This window comes from Schistosoma haematobium, chromosome 4 (genome assembly GCF_000699445.3).
Source record: "Schistosoma haematobium chromosome 4, whole genome shotgun sequence".
NCBI lineage: Eukaryota > Metazoa > Platyhelminthes > Trematoda > Strigeidida > Schistosomatidae > Schistosoma > Schistosoma haematobium.
Genome location: NC_067199.1, coordinates 27,392,008 through 27,417,354, shown reverse-complemented (window position 1 = coordinate 27,417,354; position 25,347 = coordinate 27,392,008). Strand labels below are relative to the sequence as shown.

General features: G+C 37.0%; 1 protein-coding gene across 3 annotated transcripts; it reads left to right on the top strand.

The window, feature by feature from the left end:
• The first annotated feature begins 1,445 nt into the window (after positions 1–1,445).
• PLSCR1_1 (Phospholipid scramblase 1) lies at positions 1,446–24,020 on the top strand. Of its 3 annotated transcripts, XM_051216111.1 has the most exons (9): positions 1,446–1,627; positions 3,344–3,448; positions 10,837–10,914; positions 13,928–14,057; positions 16,595–16,787; positions 18,129–18,290; positions 18,880–19,280; positions 23,637–23,771; positions 23,812–24,020. In XM_051216111.1, exons 2-7 carry the CDS (start codon positions 3,346–3,348, stop codon positions 18,913–18,915), a joined length of 702 nt encoding a protein of 233 aa, XP_051066665.1. In that variant the 5' UTR covers positions 1,446–1,627; positions 3,344–3,345; the 3' UTR covers positions 18,916–19,280; positions 23,637–23,771; positions 23,812–24,020. The 3 variants fall into 3 exon arrangements, with proteins under 3 accessions (XP_051066665.1, XP_051066667.1, XP_051066666.1); XM_051216113.1 differs by lacking the exons at positions 23,637–23,771; positions 23,812–24,020 and adding an exon at positions 2,551–2,658 and having other exon boundaries at positions 18,880–19,369; XM_051216112.1 differs by lacking the exons at positions 23,637–23,771; positions 23,812–24,020 and having other exon boundaries at positions 13,928–16,787; positions 18,880–21,033.
• The last annotated feature ends 1,327 nt before the right edge of the window (positions 24,021–25,347 follow it).

Below are 25,347 nucleotides of genomic sequence, written 5' to 3'. Positions count from 1 at the left end.
GCTCGTGGAAGTCGGCTTCTGCGTAGCAGAACCAGGCTTCGATGTTGTCGGGCCAGAAAGGCGTCAATTGAAACGAAGGCGGGGACAAAGTCTTAAGTTTGAGTACTTTAGGTGTCTGTTCAGTCATGATAATATCTTGTCTTATATATTAGTCTGACATTACACTGCTAGATACGTTTGGGTTACTTGGGCCTAGGCCGGTACTAGTGAACTTATTTATGCTACTATAATAATAAACGAAATCCAGTAGTAGGAACTTTCCGTGATATAACAACCTAATCTATAAGATATTACGTCAAAGTTTCATGGTCGTCTGCACTGACTTGTCCTATTGTGATAGCCCGTGTTGTTTTTTCCAAAATACCATTACAGAATAAATTCACGGTTGTGACACAGTGATGTATTTAATTTAAAATGCAAGAGGTTTCACAAGATGATCAATCTTGCATTACCAATCGTGCCATCTCTACTGAGTGCTTCCATGCCAACCATTTTTGGCCTTACCTAGGTGTTCAACGGCCAACGTAGGTTTTACCAGTTATCATATTATTCAACTTCAAGGATTCTGTGGCTGGGAAATAATGTCCTTATGAGTTTACTTGTGAATTTGTGTATAATAAAGCGCACCAACTTAAAACTGCTTTAAAGCTTATATATTTTAGTATTAATCTGTCTCTGGCTTATCACTCACTTATGAATGTTATGATCTCCGGATCTGAGCGCATGTTTCCCACTCCCCCTAGTTTACTCCCCAGTTCTCCTGTGCCGATGTAGAGGCACTTGATGGTTTGTCTCACTACCTGCTGCTCCACTACAGCACTATCGGTCTTCTGCTTTTTAAGCAGGTCGTTGTTTAAAGCGTGTTGGTCAATTCCTAGCCGACCGGCTCCTGTGGGTTTTGCGACCCGTATGGAGTACCTCACTAGCAAGACCGTGATCTCTGTGTTTTGTGCCGTAGGTTGTTGATCATGGTCAACCGACTCACTAGTGTGTTTATTGGGCTATTTCACTATCGCCTTACCGATCTTCACATCTGATGTGACTGAAGAGATGATTGTTTTAGACTTATCAGGCCTGAAGCGCCTCAGTCATGTCCTCTCAGTTCCTGAAGTTTACAGTCATCAGATGAGGAAGCTTGATGGTCGTGAGGTGTAATGAGCGAGATAGTCTGTACATGCTAATTGTCATGGTGATGTAAAGGCCCATGCTATTGACAGTCAGTACCGCCGTTGAACGTTGTATTTGTTAGTACAATAACTACTATCTAATAGCTCAGTCACTATCTGAGTACGGAAATATTGGATACTTAATCATTTACTTACTCTTGTTAATCATAATGGAAGAGCATAGGCCACTCACCAGCATTCTTCACTCAACTCTATCATGGGCAATCCTTTCCAGTTTCCGAAGACATTGGATACTGAAGATTATTTTTGTGAAGTCTAGGCCGTTTGTAAAGGCATTCCGCAACTTTACGAATCCTCGGCCGAAGTACTGGCTTCCATACGGACTTTACATATTCTTACGCCAAGACACTCGTTAATATCAACACTTTTAATAAGCAACAGCCTCGTTACGAGCTTTTATTAACCGGTTGATTCTTTTGTGCTCGTTTATTGTTATTTCGGTACGGTTACAGGTCTTTTTCCAGAAGCTCTTAGAGCTGATCTTGCTAAATGTCCATGTAGCCCTCTTGATATGTAGCTTCAAAAAAACGTTAAAAAATCTTGTGTTTAGTGACATCCTACCGTGTTTTGTCTTAAATGGGGGTTGAAATAACATAATGATGTTTTGACTTGTTATTTATATGTGAAACGTATCTTGGGATCCACTCACTATCGCTTTATATGTAATGATTATTATTATGCTACTTCCTGTGCATTATCTTTTGTTATAACTCTGCTCGCTGTTTTTATTTAATTATCTATCCACTCATATTACTTTCTTGATTGACTAATAAACTTGTTTGTTTACCAGAGACTCATATCTTTCAACTATTTTCCTTGATTCAAACCGTAAAATCTTTAGTATTAAAGTCAACCAACCATTTACCCTATATCACAATAACAACCCCAATGTTCTAGGGTGAACGCAATCATCTATAATCAGGACATACTAGTTTGTTATTTATTGCTTAACTGGAAAGAGCTGGTGCATTTGAGTATCTAGACTGCCAATATTAGGCGATAATGAAATTCTGGAACCGAACCTCAACACCAAAAGGCGAGCGCAAATAAGTCAATCAGTGTGTACTAGCTCGCCTCCGAGATATTAAATACTGGGCCCCACGTCATTATGGATGGGTTACCAGTGAAGGTCATAGGTTTTTTATATTCTCTATTCAATTGTCGGTAGTCTACGACTCAAAGCTGACGGATGGCCTTAGTTTTGGTTCTAGTGGTAAATTACAGGTACTTTTGAAGTATTAGATCCTAAGCTTAAGGTGACTTATTGGTCTATGGACTTGATTTCCACCTATCTGCAAGTTTTTAATCTGATCTACCTACTTTAGTTTCGGGAAGCTCAGTAGTACTGGTTTTTACTATATAGAATAAATCCCAATGTTTGGCGAAAGAACTTGTATTAGTTTATTGAGTTCCATCAAGCTCCTGGTTACATCAGTATTCATAACCGCTACATGGGTCACTTTATACCATGGTAAGTTCAGGAGTTTTGAAGACCTAAAGCTGTCATCTAATAGCTTTATTATCAATGTATTAGTCTGTAAAAGCTGAGAGCTTTCCAGGACGGAATTTTACTAACTATTGTGTAAGGGACGGTTAAAGTGGTTGGGTTTTTAGTTGACAAACCATTTAATGGTCTCTAGTGTAAATTTCATCGTGATTCCACACGTTCAAATGCTATATTATTGATTTCCTACCTCACCTCACAGAAAAATAATATAGATCTAAAGTCTTTCATTTTTCTGTCAGATTTGACTCAAGTACACCAATATTATATATATATATATATATATATATATATATATATATATCACAAGACAATTATGACTTTAACTCCATTTACAGTTTGGTCCTTGAATACAACACCTTTTTTATTACTCTACTCAAGAACGCTTGTGTCTGTAAGGTTTGGATAACTCATAGAATTTTTTATAGTTGTGTTTATCCTCAGCACATTGTCAGTAACTTAAATAGATAGCACTATTCACAGTCTATCTGTGGTCATCAGTCATTCACTATATTGTTAAGTAAATCCTTTGTAGTTTTCTGAATATATAGTAGCATTAGACTTATTGTTCCATTTAAAAAATTACAAAGAACCTGTGATAATATCGTATAATTCAATAGATACAAATAACTGAAGGTTTTTTTTATTTTAGTTATGTGGATGCAAAGACCAGCCGTGATCAATTGTCCTCCAGGCCTTGAGTATTTGACTCAAATTGACCAATTGCTGATTAAGCAGGTGATTGATGCTATCGAAAGTGAGAAGACAATACCTTTCAGTCTATTTCATAATCGTAGACATACACTTTTTAGTGTATTCTTTTTAATTCTAAAGATAATTATTCATGGAATGATTTCGTGGAAAAATAACATTAGACTTAAACAGATATGTATAGGTATTAGCATTTATGTGAGAATTAGTCGCAACCACATTAGTTACTAATACTCTTAATTATATTCATGAGCTAGTGTTTTAGTATAGCTTATTTTTTAGTTTACTGTACCTCAGCAATAATTGTTTCTATGGTTGTGAAAATCAGTGCTCAGGTGGGGATTAAGTTTTATAACCCTAATTTTACTTATATGGATTTTACGAGTGTCAGTAAATAGTTAACCGCCGTCATTATAAAATGTAAGGAAATATTTCGTGGTTTATTAACTGATTAGTGACAAAAAACTTCAGGAATCGTAAAGTATCTGCTAGTAATTTATGCCTGATTAGACATCTGCATTAGCATATAGCTTAACAATTACAGTAGTGAGTTTATTTAAAGAGTTAATAGGTTTTTACAGCACCTCAAAATATGGTTCTGCTTACAAATCGTACTGTTAATCTTGGTGCTTTATATGGACTGTTGATAAAAAACTTAAGCATATATCTGAAACTGCTCATAAAATAGCTTAATAGTTACTTTTAATTATCTCGCTTATGCAGGTTAATAATTACAGTGTTGTCGATTTTTCGGTAGTAATTTTGCTATGTGGATCTGTCAGTAAGGATTATTGAACGAGTTTATTTTAATCTACAGTAAGGAACGTATGCATCTGGTTTTTGATCACTAGTTTGAGACAGTCTTGTTTATCAAGTAAAGATGAATAATCTGTAAACACACTTAAGTAATTTTGTAGTACAGTTTTTACAAGTTTAAAAAAAACTTGTAATCCCTATTTATTTTATATTATTTAAACACAAACATTAGTACGAAGAGGCACCAAATAGATATGTAATCCTTAGGCAAAATTTGACAGGTTATCGGTTTTACTTGGTAACAATGTTGATTTTTCTCATACAAATTCTTTCATTAATTTCTAAATTGAATAAAATATGAAAGTATGAATTTGTATCTCATCTTCAACTGTTACCTTGGACGTCTTATGCACCACTGACTGCTATTACTTTACCTTTTTGACAACAAAATTCCGGACGTTTGATTGAAAGCGTTTGGAGGAAGTTCCATAAACTTTTTTGATACTTCATTTAAAAGTCTGTTATTTGGGATTCCATCTCAAGTTTTATAAAGCTTTGTCAGTGCTTGATTGTCCAACTTCGTTATTAAAGCCATCAACCTGTCTAAAAGATTTTTTGTCTCATATTTCTTTTTCTTTCAACCTTTTCCTCTGTCAGTGCAAGACCTTCCACGTATTTCCGTTTGCTGGTCCTAATGCTCCCCTTCACTCTTTTGTTTGCTTCTGTGTATTTGACCTGTAGCTTGGTTTTATCTACTCTTGTTCCACTGCTACCACTTGTCGACTTCTTGTTCTTCCTTTATCCTACTCAGAGTTTTGATAGAGATCCATTCCTTGTGATGGCGCTCCTTGCAGCTCAGCACCTCCTGGCATGCTGAAGTTAGTGCTGTTTTAATCCCTTTCCAGTTGTTCTCCCCGACCGAAGCTGCTACCTTGACGCGGTGGTCGGGCTGGCCTATTGTATTGACCCAACCGAGCTATATTGGCTGGGACATATGTTCCTGTAGGTTCTACCATGCCATGCAGGTCGATTGGAGAACGGTAAGACTAAAAGCAGCAACTCAAGGTCTGAGGGCGAATTCGTACTGCCGACTGTAGAGAGATGTGACAGCAGTAAGGTGTTTTCCTCCTACAACCGGCATCTGCAGCGATACTGCCTTCTCACAAGGAAGGAAGGGGTTAGAAAAGGTCGACCCTAAAAATGTCACGCCTCACCTTACCTCACGGATTTCCGTCTCCTGCAGTAGGGCTCTTTAAAGAACGGAGCTAACATGTTTGAGACCTCCCACAACAAGGCCGTGCGCGACCGGCCTCAAACAGTTACCTCTTGGGCTCTGCGGTCACGCTCCCAGGTCGTTAAGACGAACACTAATCCGACTTCCTTTCCAGGTTCCTCAAGAAATACCCTTGCACGGTGTGGGCAGCCGGGAAGTGATGTCAGCCCACATACTCGTAACAGCACATGAGACAAAGTTGGTCACATTCAACTCCTTCCTATACCTCCTAATACCTCTCTTATCTCCATGACTAACCCTTCTCACGTCTCTTTATCATCTCGCACCGCTATTGCAAACGATTCGAGTACGCGGAACGTTATTCCTGACCTACTGAAACCACTCTCTAAACTACACGTAGGAGCTTTTAACGTCTGAACACTGTGCCAAATAGGACAACAGGCTTCCTCAGTTGGGACTTTAGAATCTCGTGCCATCGATGTGTGCTGCGTCTTCGAAACGCGCATACAGGATCCGAGTAGCGTCATTCATTTGACCTCACCATGTCAAAATAAAGAACCAACTCGATTCACACTTCGTGTATCTGGAAGCCCTGATTCTGCTTCCCGCGGCCTCGCCGGCGTAGGTATAGTATTGAGTCCTAGGGCAGAACTAGCTCTCTTAGACTGGATCCCAGTAGATGGTCGTTTGTGCGCTGTCCGACTAAACGGGACAGTAAGGACTCGGAAAGATAGGGACACTCGTCGTTGCCTCTTCGTCGTCTCTGCCTATTCTCCCACTAACTGCAGCTCAGATGATGTAAAAGATGAGTTTTACAGAAAGCTCTCTGACCTCCTCCTAAAAGCTAGGCACTCTTATGTAGTAATAGTGGCTGAGGACTTTAATGCTCAAGTAGGTAAACTAAGCGATAGGGAAAGACACCTTCGTGGATATTATGGTGTCGTGACTCAAAGAACAGATAATGGTGACCGTCTGTTACAGCTATGCTCAGATAACCTCCTGTTTCTTGCAAACACTAACTTTAAGCATAAGGAAAGGCATCTTGTGACATGGCGATCCCCTAATTCGTCCCAACGTTGGACTCGAATAGATCACATCGCTATCAGCCACCGATGGAGTGGCTCGATAGAAGAGTGTCGCTCATACTGGAGCACATGCTTAGATTCAGGTCATGCTCTAGTCAGTCAGTCAGTAACAACGTACGAGCGCGTATCTGCCTGCGTCTTACTGGACGTAGGAAAGACGCTGCAAGGAAACCTCTTAGGGCCCTACTTAATGATAGTCAAGCTAAGAGTATATTTCAGGAACAACTAGGAAAACAGTTACGCAGCCATGTATGTGATGCCCACTCTGAGGCAGCATGGAATGATATCCGAAAAGCTGTGGAAACAGCAGTGATATCTGCCAGTAAGGTAACCCGTAAGGTTAGGGAGCAACACTGGATCTCAACAGCATCTATCGCATTGATTGATGCTCGAGAACTCATTCCACCTGGCTCTGAACATAATGAAGAGCGGAGTCAGCTTAAGCGCAAGCTGACAAGAAGTCTATGCAATGATCGTGAACAGTGGTGGGTAGCGAAAGCAAGAGAGATGGAAAAGGTAGCGGCAATAGGTAATAGCAGACAATTGTTCAGACTTGTTAAGGAAACCGGTATTAGGAAACCGACCGTTAGCGAAACAGTCTGAGAGAAAGATGGACATATTACACATTCTCAATCCAGGAGATTGGATCGATGGGCAGAACACTTCAGGGATCAGTTCAAGTGGCCTTCAGCCACACTTCGGTTTCCCATGATCTCCAGTCAACCTGAATGGCAAGTTAATGTAGGTCCTCCGACTATTTACGAAGTTGAAAAAGCCATAGGGAATCTGAAGCGAGGGAGAGCAGCAGGCCCTGACAGGTTCACTCCTGAGATTGTTAAGGATAGTGGTCCAGTATTAGCAGTGATATTACTGAGGTCTTAGGTAGAATTTGGGAACTGGACGTAATCCCATCTGACTGGTCTCAATCACTGATTGTGCCAGTCTATAAGAAAGGACAAAAGTCCTCTTGTGACAATCACAGTGGAATCAGTTTGACTAATATGGTGTATAAAATATTAGCTTCAATAATACTTCGACGCCTAACTAAAGCTCGTGAAGAGTAGACTAGAGAAAACCAGACTGGTTTTCGACCTGGACGTGGTTGTATAGACCAGATATTTACACTACGTCAGGTCCAAGGACATAGACACACATTCAGACGCCCCACAATCGTAGTATTTCTCGACCTTAGGGAAGCATTTGACTCTGTTGATCGTGAGGTTCTGTGGCAGTGTTTGTCACTGAAAGGAGTACCAAAGAAGTACATTAACCTTGTAAAGGCTCTCTACTCGAACACAACAGGTCGAGTGAGAGCTTATGGCGAACTGTCATCAGAATTGATTACCACATGTGGTGTTCGTCAGGGCTGTCCACTCTATCCATTCTTGTTTAACTTTATCGTGGACGTGCTTTTAGAGATGACACTTTCCCCATCTAAATTTCTAGCGGTTGAACTCCTGTCTTGTGATTCACTTTTTGACTTAGAATATGCCGATGACATAGTTCTATTTGGTGAAGACGCTGACAAAATGCAGGGTTTTCTGACCACTCTAAGCAACAATGCAAGCATGTTCGGGATGTGATCCTCCCTCCTCGAAATGCAAAATGTTGCTTCAGGATTGAGTTGTATTGACACCCGAACTAATGATAGGGAGTGAAGTAATTGAGCGTGTCGATCGCTTCACTTATCTTAGAAGTCTCATCAGCCCTTGTGGTCTGGTGTGTGACGAAATCTCAGCACGGATACAGAAGGATCGACTAGCTTTTGCCAACTTGCGCCATTTATGGCGTAGGCGAGATATTTGTCTATCAACCAAAGGACGTGTTTACTGCGCAGTAGTTCGTTCCGTCCTACTTTATGGCAGTGAAACATGGCCGGTAGGAGTAGAGGATATTGGTAGGTTACTAGTATTTGATCATAGATGTCTTTGAAACATTGCACTTATATCTTGGGACCATCGAGTAAGTAACGCAGTTGTTAGGAAACGGGTACTAGTTAAGGATGGCAAGTCAATTGATGAAGTATTGAAACTTCATCAGTTGAGATGGCTTGGACACGTGTTACGTATGCCCAACGACCGACTGCCTCGACGTGCGATGTTCAGTGGTATAGGAGTAGATTGGAAGAAAGCTAGGGGTGGCCAGACCAAAACATGGCACAAGTCCATGAAGTCACTGACAAATGGTCTGAGTCATGTTGGTAGGTGTAGACTGCCTGGTTGGGGACCGCGAGACAATAGCAACCGATGGTTAGAGACCCTGAATGACATGGCTCAAAATCGTTTGCAATGGCGCAGGTGCATACACTTTGTGTTTTCCCAAATTTTGATCTCCTTATTCCTCCTTGTCTCTTTTTTTCTCCTCTTAAATTTATTTCACTGTATTATACTCTTTAAGTAACATCTCTAAACACTAATCTTCCCGACTACTGCTTACACTCTTATTACCTCTACTACTACGGGATTTGAATCGACCACTGCATCTCTATGCTAATGTGGTGTGGCAACTCGAACTGATGTACTGACGTACGAAGTTCTACGTTGTTACTGACTGACTGAGTTGTTCTCCACAGCAGCTTCCTCTTCTGTGAGTAGATCTTGCAAGGCTTGAAACTTGTTGTTGAGAGTGAGAGCGTTATTTCTTTAATTTCTATTCATCCTGGTTGAGCAAACTATCAGTACCAATCGCCCTGACTCTCTACAAAAACGTCTCTTTACAGGATACACGGTTTCGAATTATTTCGTTCTTGAGTCCTTTGAGCTAAAGGGTTTAATTGCGGAACTTTCACTGTGATTCTGGGCAATATTATCGTAGATTTTTTTACCAATTTCTTACATATTCTAATTAACCATCAAGCCACCTGCTATTAATTTACATGTTTCATCCTTTTACTGGTTTCTGCATATGTACGTTCTACCAACCTTTCCACATTGTTATGGACTTATGTTTGCTTAGTTAGTGTTTGCGTTTAGTACTTACAAATTAGCCTAAACCATCTTCAAGTTAGATTCAAGATAGGTGGTAATGTTCCTGATATTAATATTATTTGTTGTGTTAATCAAGTGATCTTTTTAGTCATAATGATTCTTTTCCGAATAGTTATTTGTATCATTTTTGAGAACTTTAGTTGTTTCGGTAATCAACGTTTGCACAAATTGCCTTTCGAAACTGCCTCATAAAGTTAGAATCATTTAGTTTACTTTCAAGTTAGAAATCGTTTACTCACAGTGCGATGGGTTGAAAGGAGAAACCCACCGAAATCTCTTCATATATTGGAAGAGTAAATAAGTAAGTGTTCTTGTGGTTGATGAATTGGGTATACATGTTTTGAGCTCAAATAGAAGCTTTCTTACAGTCCCGGTTGATAATCTTCAGTCGTAAATAAAGATTATTGACAAAGTAATTACTGCCATTAACTTTGTCATCAACATAGTTCCGTTATCCATAACCGTTGCAGTGATTCTCTAAAGGATCAGTTACCTTCCTAAATGTTTTAACTGAATCTATGTGCATATGAATGTACTTGACAAATATTTTACTAGATTTTTTATTAGCTAGACTTGCTAATGAAATCGTCAAGTATGTTCTTATTCATCTTTGGTTTAACATTGGAGCAAAATCTGTTTGATGCCTGGTATCATCAAGTAAGCGACTTTAACCAAAATATCTTAAAATCTTCACTTATCGCTGCTGTTCCAATGAGTTTCATGAATCTGCGAAAATTAGTTCTAGGTAGTTTTTACCAACTCCTTACGAGAACTTTCTGGTAAAAGACGTAAGGGATAGGTAACAGATAGTAGCAGATAATTGTTTGTATTTGTTAACGTTACCTCAGAAAAAGTAGTGACCAGCTAAGCTTAGCTGGTTAAATAATTCAGTGATTTATTCATAGCAAATGATCAGACAAACAAACTTTGGAAGATAGTTTATCTATTTTCAGCTTGTATTAGGTTACGAAGTTGGTTTAATTTTCAATCAATTTAAATTTGATGTTTTTAACATATGTATTATTTAGATTTGACATAGCTAATTTTGCAGCATGAGTTTTTTAACAACATTACAGCGATATATTAATGAAGTTCTAAATTAAAAGTCGCTCGTTAAGAGAGTAGACACAACGTGATAGGTTTGACAATGTAAACAAAAAATAATTTTGAATTATATTTGCGTGCTTGATATCAAATAAAGGTACTGATAAGTCCTATGATAAAGCTTACCAATAACGTATTCAGTGCGGCTTCCGTTCTTAAAGATTATTAGACTTAATTAGCTTCTATTGATAGTATTTTGTATTTTACGCAAGAAAGTTGTTTAAATTCACTTACCATGAGGTATTTTTTCCCATACAACTGCATTCAGCATTCGTGCCTTATGAAGTGCAAAATCGCTATACCTGTTACAACACATTGGGACAAAGTGTATATCGATGTTACGAAGGTGAGTTATATAAGTTTTTTAAGATTTACTGTGAAATTTAACACTAGAATCTTGTTGCTTGCTTCAAAATGAAAATATGTTATAAGTTAACAAGACAATGGCAAGCCGATAGGATCATTAAAAACAAAATAATGACCCCCGCGATAATCTCACAAAACATCAAAACCTAATACTAATCTAGTAATCATTTTCAATGAGCATAAAGAACAAGATTATACAAAGTGACAAATAAAGTCTATTTTGACAATATTTATCGTCAACAGAAACAATAATTTAAATGTTAATAAGAAAGTATACCTTAAATATTATATCCGATCCTAAACATTCACAAAAACAACATGATGGACCATGTATTTGCAGAACTGTACTCTGGTTATTATCCAAAATGTGGTAATCAAGATTACAACCACTAAATACTCGTTTCACATAGCCGATACAATTTCCAGCTGGAGACTGAACTTCAAGTTCCTCTTGACAGCATTCTAAACACCTAGACCAAATCAATTAACACATCAATTAACTTTTACAAAACGAAACAATCTGATCTCAGAAATCACATTAGGAAATCATGTTACGGTAGCAAACGTAATCAATCCCTGATAAAAGTAGTTTCACTAATGATGGATTTGTTCGTAGTCAACAATAATCTAAACCATATTTTTACATCACAAACTAAACTGTGTACTTACAGTTAGTTAAGCAGTGGTTGGTGACACTACAGTACTCGACAGAATCGAAAAAAACCAAAACAATAGACGAATTCGAAAGTAAATATAGGTGGAGAACGACTGTTTTCCCCGTTCTACTGGTTACAGGATGGAGATAACTAACCCATAGAAGAATACACCAAATGTAAACTGAAACCAGTGAGGGATTACCAGCACCACCACATTCTCAATAATATACATATGGGATAGCGCATATCTGGTTTGTTAGTCATTGTGTCAACCTTTTAAAAGGTGTCCTGAATTTACTTTTCCTGTAATGACGATTCAATCTAACATATGATGGGAATAGATTGGATAACTCAAAATATTTGCTTTGGTTTGAATCTATTGTTTTGGATATTTCACAGTTAAGCATTTTGGTCGCCTATGTATAATATAAATATTTGTTAAAACGTTTGAACGAACACGTTTTGTTTTGTTATGGCTTGTTGATTTTGGAAACTTTTGACTGCATTTGATATCAAATTTCTGATTCTATATTCTTTACGTGTAACACCTAAAATTGTTCGTCATTTCGAAATCTCATTCAAAACTTAAAAATATCGCAATTGAAATGGTTATTCACATTCTTTGTTTCATTTACAAGTTTAACAGTAACAGAGAGTATTCAATGTAAATTTATCTTGTGTAAACGGGATACGATTGTACGTTTATGTACAACTGATTGTCAAGTTGTTTGTTATCTAAACTAACGGTTTATTATTAAAAGTCTGACCTTCAGCCACACTTCGGTTTCCCATGATCTCCAGTCAACCTGAATGGCAAGTTAATGTAGGTCCTCCGAATCTTAATGAAGTTGAAAAACCTATAGGAAATCTGAAGCGAGGGAGAGCAGCAGGCCCTGACAGGTTCACTCCTGAGATTGTTAAGGATAGTGGTCCAGTATTAGCAGTGATATTACTGAGGTCTTAGGTAGAATTTGGGAACTGGACGTAATCCCATCTGACTGGTCTCAATCACCGATTGTGCCAGTCTATAAGAAAGGACAAAAGTCCTCTTGTGGCAAGTCAATTGATGAAGTATTGAAACTTCATCAGTTGAGATGGCTTGGACACGTGTTACGTATGCCCAACGACCGACTGCCTCGACGTGCGATGTTCAGTGGTATAGGAGTAGGTTGCAAGAAATCTAGGGGCGAGATGATAGCACCCGATGATTAGAGACCCTGAATGACATGGCTCAAAATCGTTTGCAATGGTGTAATTGCATCCAATCTTTGTGTTCTCCCAAATTTTAATCTCCTGATTCCTCCTTGTCTCTTTTTTCTCTTCCCAAATTTATTTCACTGGATTATACTCCTTGAATAACATCTTCAAGCCTTAATGTTCCATGTTACTGCTTATACTCTTACTACCTCTATCAGTACGGAATTTGAGTCGACAACTGCATCTCTGTGCTAATGTGGTATGGCAACTCGAACTGATGTACGTACGTACGTAGTTCTACGTTGTTACTGACTGACTGACTATCAAAACTCTCTTTACTATGCTAGATGTATGAGTGTTATAGGAAAGCTTAAAAATAACAACATACTCCTGCCCTTTTCAAATATTTTTTGGCTTGTCTTCTCTAGCGTTGATTGTTTTATTTAGACTGTGTTATTTTGTTAATACAGTTTACTAATGATATCGACATTTTAGTTAGAGCTAAGTTTTAGAAAGTAGAGAAACCAGCGGGGGTGTTAATTAGCAGTTACCAGCCAGTTATATCTGCGGATTTTCGAACCTTAGTCTTGTTGTGCTGACGTTGAAGACGTTACCTTTAAGCGTTTTGAGCCTTAGCTAGCATACTTTGCAACCAGTGACTATGGGCTAGACCATGTGTTATTTACTGAACGGTAAATGATCAATGTAAAGTATCAAGTGTAATTTTTCTAAGTTCTTTCATTAGTTAAAATAGAAAACCTAGGTTGCAGAGTATTCGACTGTCGATTCGGTTAGTTCTGAGAACCATACAATGTAGTACTGAATATAAAAAATAATATATTTGTAATATCCCAATGAGTAGAAAATTGGTCAGAAAATCTAATTTTTTACTCATTGGGATATTACAAATATATTATTTATTTAAAACAATCTACTCAATGCTCAATTTATTCGAAATTATCAAATCAAACCTTGGTAATGATACATACGTAGTACTGAATAGTGTATTCCCACTAAGTGATGTGTTTAGCTTCCACTGTTTTCGAATTATCTGAACAATATTTTTATTATCTTGATTAATGAGTGATGCAAAACAGGTATTAATTAGTTTGGGTTTTGTAATCTTTCTATTTTCCGTAGAATCTGACTTTTGTTCACGTGCATTCTGTGGAGCATCAAGACCTTTCGTATTACATATTTTAAACAATAATAACTCTGAAGTTATCCGTGCAATTCGACCTTTTCGATGTGATTGTTACCCTTGTTGTTCGTAAGTATAATAAGTTTTTTTCTTTTATGATATCACTTTTACTGTTTTACTTGGAATACAAGTGTTTTCTTTCACGATTTTACTTATTGTAATGAAAATACTGAAGTTTTACTTTAAAAAAATTGATTATTTATTTGCGTAATTTCTTTTTCACAAGCTGATCAAATTTACATGGTAAAGACACTTTAATTTATGACTAAATAAGTTATGTAAATCAATGATGTGTTATGAGAATTACAAAAATCTTATAATAATGCTAAAGAAGTACGTACGTCATAACATCACTCTTGAGATTGAGATTCATTATTAATTACCGAGGAAATTTTAACGCAAGAACAAATTATTTTTAAATACTTCAAAGAGGATCTGAAAATAAAAATTACGAAAATATCAACAGACTTACATTTTTACTCATAGTAGCATCTGTAGAAAAAGATTTAAAACTTTTCAATTTGATCTTATGACTAATTTCTATCAAACGTATATCTATTCAAAAAAGGTAGCTGTTTGACATAAGTACTTTTTCTCCCAGCTGTTTTGAAGTCATTTCACATTAAATTGCATTTGTTCATTCCTTCTTGTATTCATTTCAACTCACAGTGAGACGCTTATTTAATGGTGAAGTATGTATAATAATATCCTGAACACTTACAAACCTGCCTGGACAAAATGCTTTATTGCTAACTGATTTTGATTATTCTTAATCTCTGTTATTCTTGTCCCCATTATATCAGTGGTTTATCGAAAGGGTTTGACGTTAGTCGAATGTCAGTTTATTCAGTTCGGTATGCATTTGTAAAAGTAACCAATCTATTCCCAATTATCTCAGTAAATTTTTTTGGGACCACAGATTTTGTACACATGACGAACATATCTTAATTTTTGCTACATATTTTCTTATTCAGTTATTCTAATTCTGCTCTTAAATGTTTTAAGTCATCTGCTTGATGTCTTTTTATGTGTACACTAACCTTCCAACTTGTCTTTGCATCATATTTTTTCATTTACAATTAGTTTAGTAAAAATTAAATTTCTATCTTAATACTTACATTTTACATACATCTTTTATACGTCTAGATTATTACATTAGCTTACATCTCCGGCTGTAAACCTAAATAAGTAATGGGGCTTGATCTCGTTATACTAGTACAAGCTTGCTAGATATTCTTATTTTTTCGAGAAATATATTAGAGCTTTTGGTCAGAGCCATAAATGTTTCAGTCTTGAGAATACAACCGTGAAAACATGAGGATGGATTAGTTTCCACTAGCAAACAGAAAAATGTTACACACGAAACAACAATTGAGGCTTTAGGTATGCAAAAGAAACTTAAGTTTTCTCTGATTAGCGAACTAGTATTGATATATTTTCACTTCTGAATTTGCTATACAAATAAGCTTATTCCAAAGTCATTTGAAAGTCCTTACATTAATTTATGGGCAGTTATAGAAGTTAAGTATTTTACACTCCCGAGCTTCTATATATATAAGTAATGAAGTAATTAGCCCTTGATTTTTGTTTTCCTACACGAGGTTACTTGAGTAAAAGAAGAATTTTGTGAATATTGGCCATTATCTTTGAAGTATACTGCACCAATAACGTAAAATTTATTAATCATTCCCATCAATCATAGGTGTACTTTTTGGACAGTGTTTTGATCAATTCTAAATGAAGAACTGTTCATTTAGAATATTATGTGAGGAAAATAATGTTTAACTGTCAACAAAAAACAGAAAATACGACAGATTCATACAAACTCAAAGACAATGAGGTATTCAATTTGTGTTCACTTTGTACAGAATTCAAGATTAATCAATGCTATATTATTATAGGTAAGCTAATGATATAAGACTTGAAGATTAACACATACTATCTTGAACGCTGTGTTCCATTTTCACCCTGGTCATGGATTCAACTTATGAAACCAACATTTTTGAATGAGGTTTAGTGTGGTCATTAGTTCATGTGATGGCGTGTTATGACTACATCATCAAGGCTTTTCCATTCGTGCTTTAGTTCAAGTTAGAACTGTGCATCAAAGTAAGGGATTGTCACCTTGCCCAGTTTGAAGGCTGTTGAGAAATAACAGTAGATTGGTGAAAAGATGGCCAGGGAAATGATGTATATTATTGAGAATGTGGTGGTGCTGGTAATCCTTCACTGGTTTCAGTTTACATTTGGTGTATTCTTCTATGGGTTAGTTATCTCCATCCTGTAACCAGTAGAACGGGGAAAACAGTCGTTCTCCACCTATATTTACTTTCGAATTCGTCTATTGTTTTGGTTTTTTTCGATTCTGTCGAGTACTGTAGTGTCACCAACCACTGCTTAACTAACTGTAAGTACACAGTTTAGTTTGTGATGTAAAAATATGGTTTAGATTATTGTTGACTACGAACAAATCCATCATTAGTGAAACTACTTTTATCAGGGATTGATTACGTTTGCTACCGTAACATGATTTCCTAATGTGATTTCTGAGATCAGATTGTTTCGTTTTGTAAAAGTTAATTGATGTGTTAATTGATTTGGTCTAGGTGTTTAGAATGCTGTCAAGAGGAACTTGAAGTTCAGTCTCCAGCTGGAAATTGTATCGGCTATGTGAAACGAGTATTTAGTGGTTGTAATCTTGATTACCACATTTTGGATAATAACCAGAGTACAGTTCTGCAAATACATGGTCCATCATGTTGTTTTTGTGAATGTTTAGGATCGGATATAATATTTAAGGTATACTTTCTTATTAACATTTAAATTATTGTTTCTGTTGACGATAAATACTGTCAAAATAGACTTTATTTGTCACTTTGTATAATTTTGTTCATTGTGCTACTTGAAATTAATGGTAATCCACTTTATCAGAAGGGGTTTTTTGGGGATTTTAGAAATTTCACTGGTTGAAATCATGAGTCAATTGAGGGTAGACCACCATGGAAAACCTGGAAACACTGGCTGGCCGTTTCGTCCTAGTATGGGACTCCTCAGCAGTGCGCATCTACGATCCCGCACCCCGCGAAATTCGAACGCAGGATCTATCAGTCTAGTAGGAAACGGCCGTCCAGTGCTCCCAGGTTTTCCATAGTGTTCTAGCTTCAACTGACTCATGATTTCAATCAGTGATAATCTACTTCGTCTGGGTTTTTTTTCTATCCTTTTTCTTTCGGATTACGTACATCGTTCATAGTGTACCTGTCATATTTATTGGAATTTTTGTTTGTGTGATTCTAGTCTCTGCTTATCAAAAGGTTAGTTCTCTAACGTTTTAGGAAAGAAATTAAGCTTAGTTAAAAAGTTTGCTTAGTGTACAAAGATCTGTTGTGAAGTGATAAGAATCTGTAACCCGGTTTTATTTGTTGTACATTGAAATCAGTCTTTACGGAATATATAGTCTGTTTCAATGTCTTTTGTTAGCTGCCAGATATTTGAAAAAGTTTTCTATTTTCCTGTCTGTGAAATCACCATAGATTTTGTTTTCCTGCCTCATCTCCATGCATCAAAAAGAATCACCGATGAACAGTTAAAATACAAATTTGTTTCATTATTATCATTATTGTAGATTCTTCACGAACTTTTATTTTATTGTCACTACACTTCAAACTTATTTCGTTCATTTCTTGTGTACTTCAATGATTGTTGACGTTGACTACTTGATTGAGGTCTTCGTGATAGCCGTGATCTGTGGTTGGAGTGATACGGCTCAGAATTGTTCACAATAGAATAGACGCATTTTCTCTTCTCAGTATTTCTCCAGAAATGCCTCTCCATTCTACTTTTCTAAACTCTATTCTCAATGCTTCATCATGTTCATCCTCATTGCAACTTTATTATTTCTCTTTTTCTATACATCTTGTCAATTTCATCTTGCTATACTAAGGTGATATGGTAACTTGTGTCAACGCACACCTTTACCAGGCTTTATGTTGATGATGACTGACTGACATACAAAGAGATCCGCCGTGAAGTTCATCTAACTCATTTAGCTTAATGATTGTTTGTGTTTGTTTTTACCTGCGGATCTTAGAATTGATCCGGTTAATTAATCTTTAATATCTCTTAAATAATCTTTTCAAGGTAACTTCTGCTGACGGTACTGTCGAAATAGGTAGAATTACGAGAAAATGGAGCAATATTGTCCAAGAATTCTTTACTGATGCAGATAATTTTGGAGTTTCTTTTCCGATGGACTTAGACGTGAAAGTAAAAGCGATTCTCTTAGCTGCTGTTTTTCTCATTGTAAGTTACACTATTGCTAAACATGATTGTGATTTATTGCGAATGTGATAAACTATTTTTTAGGTTTAAATTTAAGGTTAATATTAATAGAATAATAGAGGGACGTTGAGAAAGTTTTGTTTCATTATGACTATAATTTTGCAACATATCAAATTAGTAAATTAGTCCGGATTTACTGGTCCGTATCTGACTTATACTTACATCACAATCAGTAGCATATTTATCATTGTTTCTTAGATTCAGACCTAACTCTGTTTGCTTCAGTTTGCTCGACTTGGCTTTATGTCTAGTTTACTTAAAAGTAAATACACGACAGTGCTGAGTTACATTAAGTTTTGTATTGGTTATTTTGCTACTTATAATTTATTTGTTTATCGTTTGGACTTTCTCTCCCTATATATATTTAAATTACTCCGTTACCATCTGAGCTAACTTGTTATATTAATAGTAGACGTTCTATTTTGACTTTGATATTATATTGTGTTCACTGCGAGACGGTATTTATGCACAGGTTTTAATATATGCTCATAAAAATTTCTTTGAATATAGATTTAACTGATTGCTACATTTTAAATTTTTCTTTTATTAGGATTTTAAATATTTTGAAAAGAAGCCAAAACAATAAAATTTTTCGTAGTCTTATCCTTTCATGTCGTTTTATCTGTGAGTATATTCTGTGCTTCGTCTTTTCTTCGCCTGAGCTCATTTATTTGTATTATTTATACAGAAATATGGATATTTTTGATTTTTTAACGCTTTACTTATTGTAATTTTTATTTTGTAGTTATCATTGAATTGTATATGAAAGACTACACTTCCTTGTGTATTTATTCATCCGATTCGCATTCATAACTTGTTCTAATTTTTACTCAGACGTTTGCCTAGACGATTTCTTTGCACCATTTCTTGTTAACCATACTTTCATGAAGTTCTCTTTTTCAGTAAACAACGAGATCACAAGGTTGTTTGAACATTTGACTAATTTGTCAGGTATTATTTTTGTTTTTTTTCAATAATTCAAATGCTTTTGATACTGATTGTATTTTCTTTATTTCTAAAGAAAGCTTTTGATCTGTTTAGTGGAATTATTTTGTCTTAAAGCTAGATGTATCGGTCATTGTCTTTCCTTTGAATTTGTTACGGTATATTGATCGCTTCCCGACCGTAGCTGCTACCTTGATGCGGTGGTCGGGCTGGCCTATTGTATTGACCCAACCGAGCTATATTGGCTGGGACATATGTTCCTGTAGGTTCTACCATGCCATGCAGGTCGATTGGAGAACGGTAAGACTAAAAGCAGCAACTCAAGGTCTGAGGGCGAATTCGTACTGCCGACTGTAGAGAGATGTGACAGCAGTAAGGTGTTTTCCTCCTACAACCGGCATCTGCAGCGATACTGCCTTCTCACAAGGAAGGAAGGGGTTAGAAAAGGTCGACCCTAAAAATGTCACGCCTCACCTTACCTCACGGATTTCCGTCTCCTGCAGTAGGGCCCTTTAAAGAACGGAGCTAACATGTTTGAGACCTCCCACAACAAGGCCGTGCGCGACCGGCCTCAAACAGTTATCTCTTGGGCTCTGCGGTCACGCTCCCAGGTCGTTAAGACGAACACTAATCCGACTTCCTTTCCAGGTTCCTCAAGAAATACCCTTGCACGGTGTGGGCAGCCGGGAAGTGATGTCAGCCCACATACTCGTAACAGCACATGAGACAAAGTTGGTCACATTCAACTCCTTCCTATACCTCCTAATACCTCTCTTATCTCCATGACTAACCCTTCTCACGTCTCTTTATCATCTCGCACCGCTATTGCAAACGATTCGAGTACGCGGAACGTTATTCCTGACCTACTGAAACCACTCTCTAAACTACACGTAGGAGCTTTTAACGTCTGAACACTGTGCCAAATAGGACAACAGGCTTCCTCAGTTGGGACTTTAGAATCTCGTGCCATCGATGTGTGCTGCGTCTTCGAAACGCGCATACAGGATCCGAGTAGCGTCATTCATTTGACCTCACCATGTCAAAATAAAGAACCAACTCGATTCACACTTCGTGTATCTGGAAGCCCTGATTCTGCTTCCCGCGGCCTCGCCGGCGTAGGTATAGTATTGAGTCCTAGGGCAGAACTAGCTCTCTTAGACTGGATCCCAGTAGATGGTCGTTTGTGCGCTGTCCGACTAAACGGGACAGTAAGGACTCGGAAAGATAGGGACACTCGTCGTTGCCTCTTCGTCGTCTCTGCCTATTCTCCCACTAACTGCAGCTCAGATGATGTAAAAGATGAGTTTTACAGAAAGCTCTCTGACCTCCTCCTAAAAGCTAGGCACTCTTATGTAGTAATAGTGGCTGAGGACTTTAATGCTCAAGTAGGTAAACTAAGCGATAGGGAAAGACACCTTCGTGGATATTATGGTGTCGTGACTCAAAGAACAGATAATGGTGACCGTCTGTTACAGCTATGCTCAGATAACCTCCTGTTTCTTGCAAACACTAACTTTAAGCATAAGGAAAGGCATCTTGTGACATGGCGATCCCCTAATTCGTCCCAACGTTGGACTCGAATAGATCACATCGCTATCAGCCACCGATGGAGTGGCTCGATAGAAGAGTGTCGCTCATACTGGAGCACATGCTTAGATTCAGGTCATGCTCCAGTCAGTCAGTAACAACGTACGAGCGCGTATCTGCCTGCGTCTTACTGGACGTAGGAAAGACGCTGCAAGGAAACCTCTTAGGGCCCTACTTAATGATAGTCAAGCTAAGAATATATTTCAGGAACAACTAGGAAAACAGTTACGCAGCCATGTATGTGATGCCCACTCTGAGGCAGCATGGAATGATATCCGAAAAGCTGTGGAAACAGCAGTGATATCTGCCAGTAAGGTAACCCGTAAGGTTAGGGAGCAACACTGGATCTCAACAGCATCTATCGCATTGATTGATGCTCGAGAACTCATTCCACCTGGCTCTGAACATAATGAAGAGCGGAGTCAGCTTAAGCGCAAGCTGACAAGAAGTCTATGCAATGATCGTGAACAGTGGTGGGTAGCGAAAGCAAGAGAGATGGAAAAGGTAGCGGCAATAGGTAATAGCAGACAATTGTTCAGACTTGTTAAGGAAACCGACCGTTAGCGAAACAGTCTGAGAGAAAGATGGACATATTACACATTCTCAATCCAGGAGATTGGATCGATGGGCAGAACACTTCAGGGATCAGTTCAAGTGGCCTTCAGCCACACTTCGGTTTCCCATGATCTCCAGTCAACCTGAATGGCAAGTTAATGTAGGTCCTCCGACTATTTACGAAGTTGAAAAAGCCATAGGAAATCTGAAGCGAGGGAGAGCAGCAGGCCCTGACAGGTTCACTCCTGAGATTGTTAAGGATAGTGGTCCAGTATTAGCAGTGATATTACTGAGGTCTTAGGTAGAATTTGGGAACTGGACGTAATCCCATCTGACTGGTCTCAATCACTGATTGTGCCAGTCTATAAGAAAGGACAAAAGTCCTCTTGTGACAATCACAGTGGAATCAGTTTGACTAATATGGTGTATAAAATATTAGCTTCAATAATACTTCGACGCCTAACTAAAGCTCGTGAAGAGTAGACTAGAGAAAACCAGACTGGTTTTCGACCTGGACGTGGTTGTATAGACCAGATATTTACACTACGTCAGGTCCAAGGACATAGACACACATTCAGACGCCCCACAATCGTAGTATTTCTCGACCTTAGGGCAGCATTTGACTCTGTTGATCGTGAGGTTCTGTGGCAGTGTTTGTCACTGAAAGGAGTACCAAAGAAGTACATTAACCTTGTAAAGGCTCTCTACTCGAACACAACAGGTCGAGTGAGAGCTTATGGCGAACTGTCATCAGAATTGATTACCACATGTGGTGTTCGTCAGGGCTGTCCACTCTATCCATTCTTGTTTAACTTTATCGTGGACGTGCTTTTAGAGATGACACTTTCCCCATCTAAATTTCTAGCGGTTGAACTCCTGTCTTGTGATTCACTTTTTGACTTAGAATATGCCGATGACATAGTTCTATTTGGTGAAGACGCTGACAAAATGCAGGGTTTTCTGACCACTCTAAGCAACAATGCAAGCATGTTCGGGATGTGATCCTCCCTCCTCGAAATGCAAAATGTTGCTTCAGGATTGAGTTGTATTGACACCCGAACTAATGATAGGGAGTGAAGTAATTGAGCGTGTCGATCGCTTCACTTATCTTAGAAGTCTCATCAGCCCTTGTGGTCTGGTGTGTGACGAAATCTCAGCACGGATACAGAAGGATCGACTAGCTTTTGCCAACTTGCGCCATTTATGGCGTAGGCGAGATATTTGTCTATCAACCAAAGGACGTGTTTACTGCGCAGTAGTTCGTTCCGTCCTATTTTATGGCAGTGAAACATGGCCGGTAGGAGTAGAGGATATTGGTAGGTTACTAGTATTTGATCATAGATGTCTTTGAAACATTGCACTTATATCTTGGGACCATCGAGTAAGTAACGCAGTTGTTAGGAAACGGGTACTAGTTAAGGATGGCAAGTCAATTGATGAAGTATTGAAACTTCATCAGTTGAGATGGCTTGGACACGTGTTACGTATGCCCAACGACCGACTGCCTCGACGTGCGATGTTCAGTGGTATAGGAGTAGATTGGAAGAAAGCTAGGGGTGGCCAGACCAAAACATGGCACAAGTCCATGAAGTCACTGACAAATGGTCTGAGTCATGTTGGTAGGTGTAGACTGCCTGGTTGGGGACCGCGAGACAATAGCAACCGATGGTTAGAGACCCTGAATGACATGGCTCAAAATCGTTTGCAATGGTGTAATTGCATCCAATCTTTGTGTTTTCCCAAATTTTAATCTCCTGATTCCTCCTTGTCTCTTTTTTCTCTTCCCAAATTTATTTCACTGGATTATACTCCTTGAATAACATCTTCAAGCCTTAATGTTCCCTTTTACTGCTTATACTCTTACTACCTCTATCAGTACGGAATTTGAGTCGACAACTGCATCTCTGTGCTAATGTGGTATGGCAACTCGAACTGGTGTACGTACGTACGTAGTTCTACGTTGTTACTGACTGACTGACTGATTGATCAGCTTTAGTTAACAAATGATCATCATATTTTTTTGTTAGTAGATCGTAAATGTTGTTATTGGGTTCCTTTTGTTGTTATGATTCACGGTTGTTGTTTTGTTTATTTTCTCATGCCATTTTCCTCATTTAATTACATTGAAGTATGAATAGTTATACTGTTATTGAATGTCAATGCACATATATGTACAGATATCCATTCTTCTTATGTTTTTTTTTACATGGAACACAACAGATAAGTATTATTTGTTTATTTGTGGTATCCAATCGAACATTGAAAGAAATAAAACTTGAATTGCATCTGACCGTATCCTATCTCAGTCATTTTAACCCGTTAACACTGTTTTGCTATTTTACATACATCTGATTTGTAAGTTGTTTTTCTAAAGTTTTATTTAAACCAATAATAGGTGTAAAACCTTCGGATAATTGGTTGCTTCAGAAAACAAATCAAACAACAAACAGCTTGATGATTTCTTTTCATTTTTTTGTCACTTGAATACAAATAAATAATGTATGTGATAAAAAAGACTTTTGTTTGAACTGGTTTTTTATCGCGGTTCGTAAATGTCGATACAGTTTATAGTTTCTACGTTATTACGCACTACTAATATATATATAGTTGTTGAAAAGAATACAACCACATAAACTAATGGCAAAATGAAATAAACTAAATAGATGAGTTTAAAAGCGTTAAAGTTCTAGTGTTTTTCTTTTCTTAAACCCATTCTCTGTTTTTAAATTTTACAATTTGGCTGTAGTTTTCTTGATTTAAACTTTTGATTATTGTATCCTTCATTCATTTAACCAGGACTAAATTGATTTTTAAATTATATATTTCTGTCGTTGAACATTTATAAGTTTATTTCTTTTAACATATTCTTCTTATTGCTAAGTAATAACCATAGTTATTTATAGAAGAGTATATATAAAAATTGTATTGTTGCTATCACAGAAATAACCTACAATTAATTAATTAATTATTTAACTGAACAAATGTCTATATATATATATATATATATATATATATATATATATATATATATATATATATATATATTGAATTTTATTAACTAATAAGTGAAAGGACTTTTATTGTATGTATTTTTTCAACATTTTGAATAGAAATAGTTGACTCAGTAGATCTCGTGTTTTTTGACATCATTAAGTATTAAGTGATGATGAGTAGTGAACTACGTATACAGACACATTAGTTTTCTGTATGGTTTATAGTAATCGTATACTTTTTATGTGTTAATAGTCAATAAATTTGAGAAAATAAATTTTGAATCGTAACAATCAATCAGCAATCCTTATTCACTAATTTGTCAAAATGATTTCATGCTATTTAATTGTAGTACCTATGAATTAACTGAGTCAAAAATCTATGGTAGCCTTATATTTTCAACAGTTATCAAACATATGCACCTTTTTTCACTTAAAAAAAATAGAATATATAGGATTATTAAAAATTGTTTTGAATGGTAGACTAATAATCAGCTCACTGTTATTATTCTTAGAGTAAAAAAAGTGATCTGTTTTCTTATAATCAGTGTCATTTCTTTGTATTCCCTTATTAGCTATCACAATTATTTATGCAACTATTCGAAGAAAGAATCTTCATTTAGAAACAATGAGTTATTATGATCAGTATCACTTATCACAGACGATAAGGTTAAGAATCTCCTTAAAAGTATTTTCGGTATTGGATTTTCAGTTGAAAAGGGATAGGAAAGTTTTTGTAATTTATATCTAATTTGGTTTTTCTAAGTTCAGTTAATTTGTCTAATTGATATGTGATAAACTTGACTTACTGATGTAATTCAATCGAATGGTAATTTTTCAAGAAAATTAAATAAATAACGTGAGCCTACAAATGGACTGAGGATCACAAGGTAGAAGATTGAGCGTCAAAATTTACTTTACGTATAGAATATCAGTTTAAT

Bases quoted from the DNA above. Each gene is read 5' to 3' on its own strand.
- PLSCR1_1 (XM_051216113.1), top strand. From the start codon at position 2,562: ATGTTTGGCGAAAGAACTTGTATTAGTTTATTGAGTTCCATCAAGCTC. The intron at 10,915-13,927 runs GTGAGTTATATA...TATTTTCCGTAG, and splicing joins TGTATATCGATGTTACGAAG to AATCTGACTTTTGTTCACGT. The intron at 16,788-18,128 runs GTATACTTTCTT...AATCTTTTCAAG, and splicing joins GATCGGATATAATATTTAAG to GTAACTTCTGCTGACGGTAC.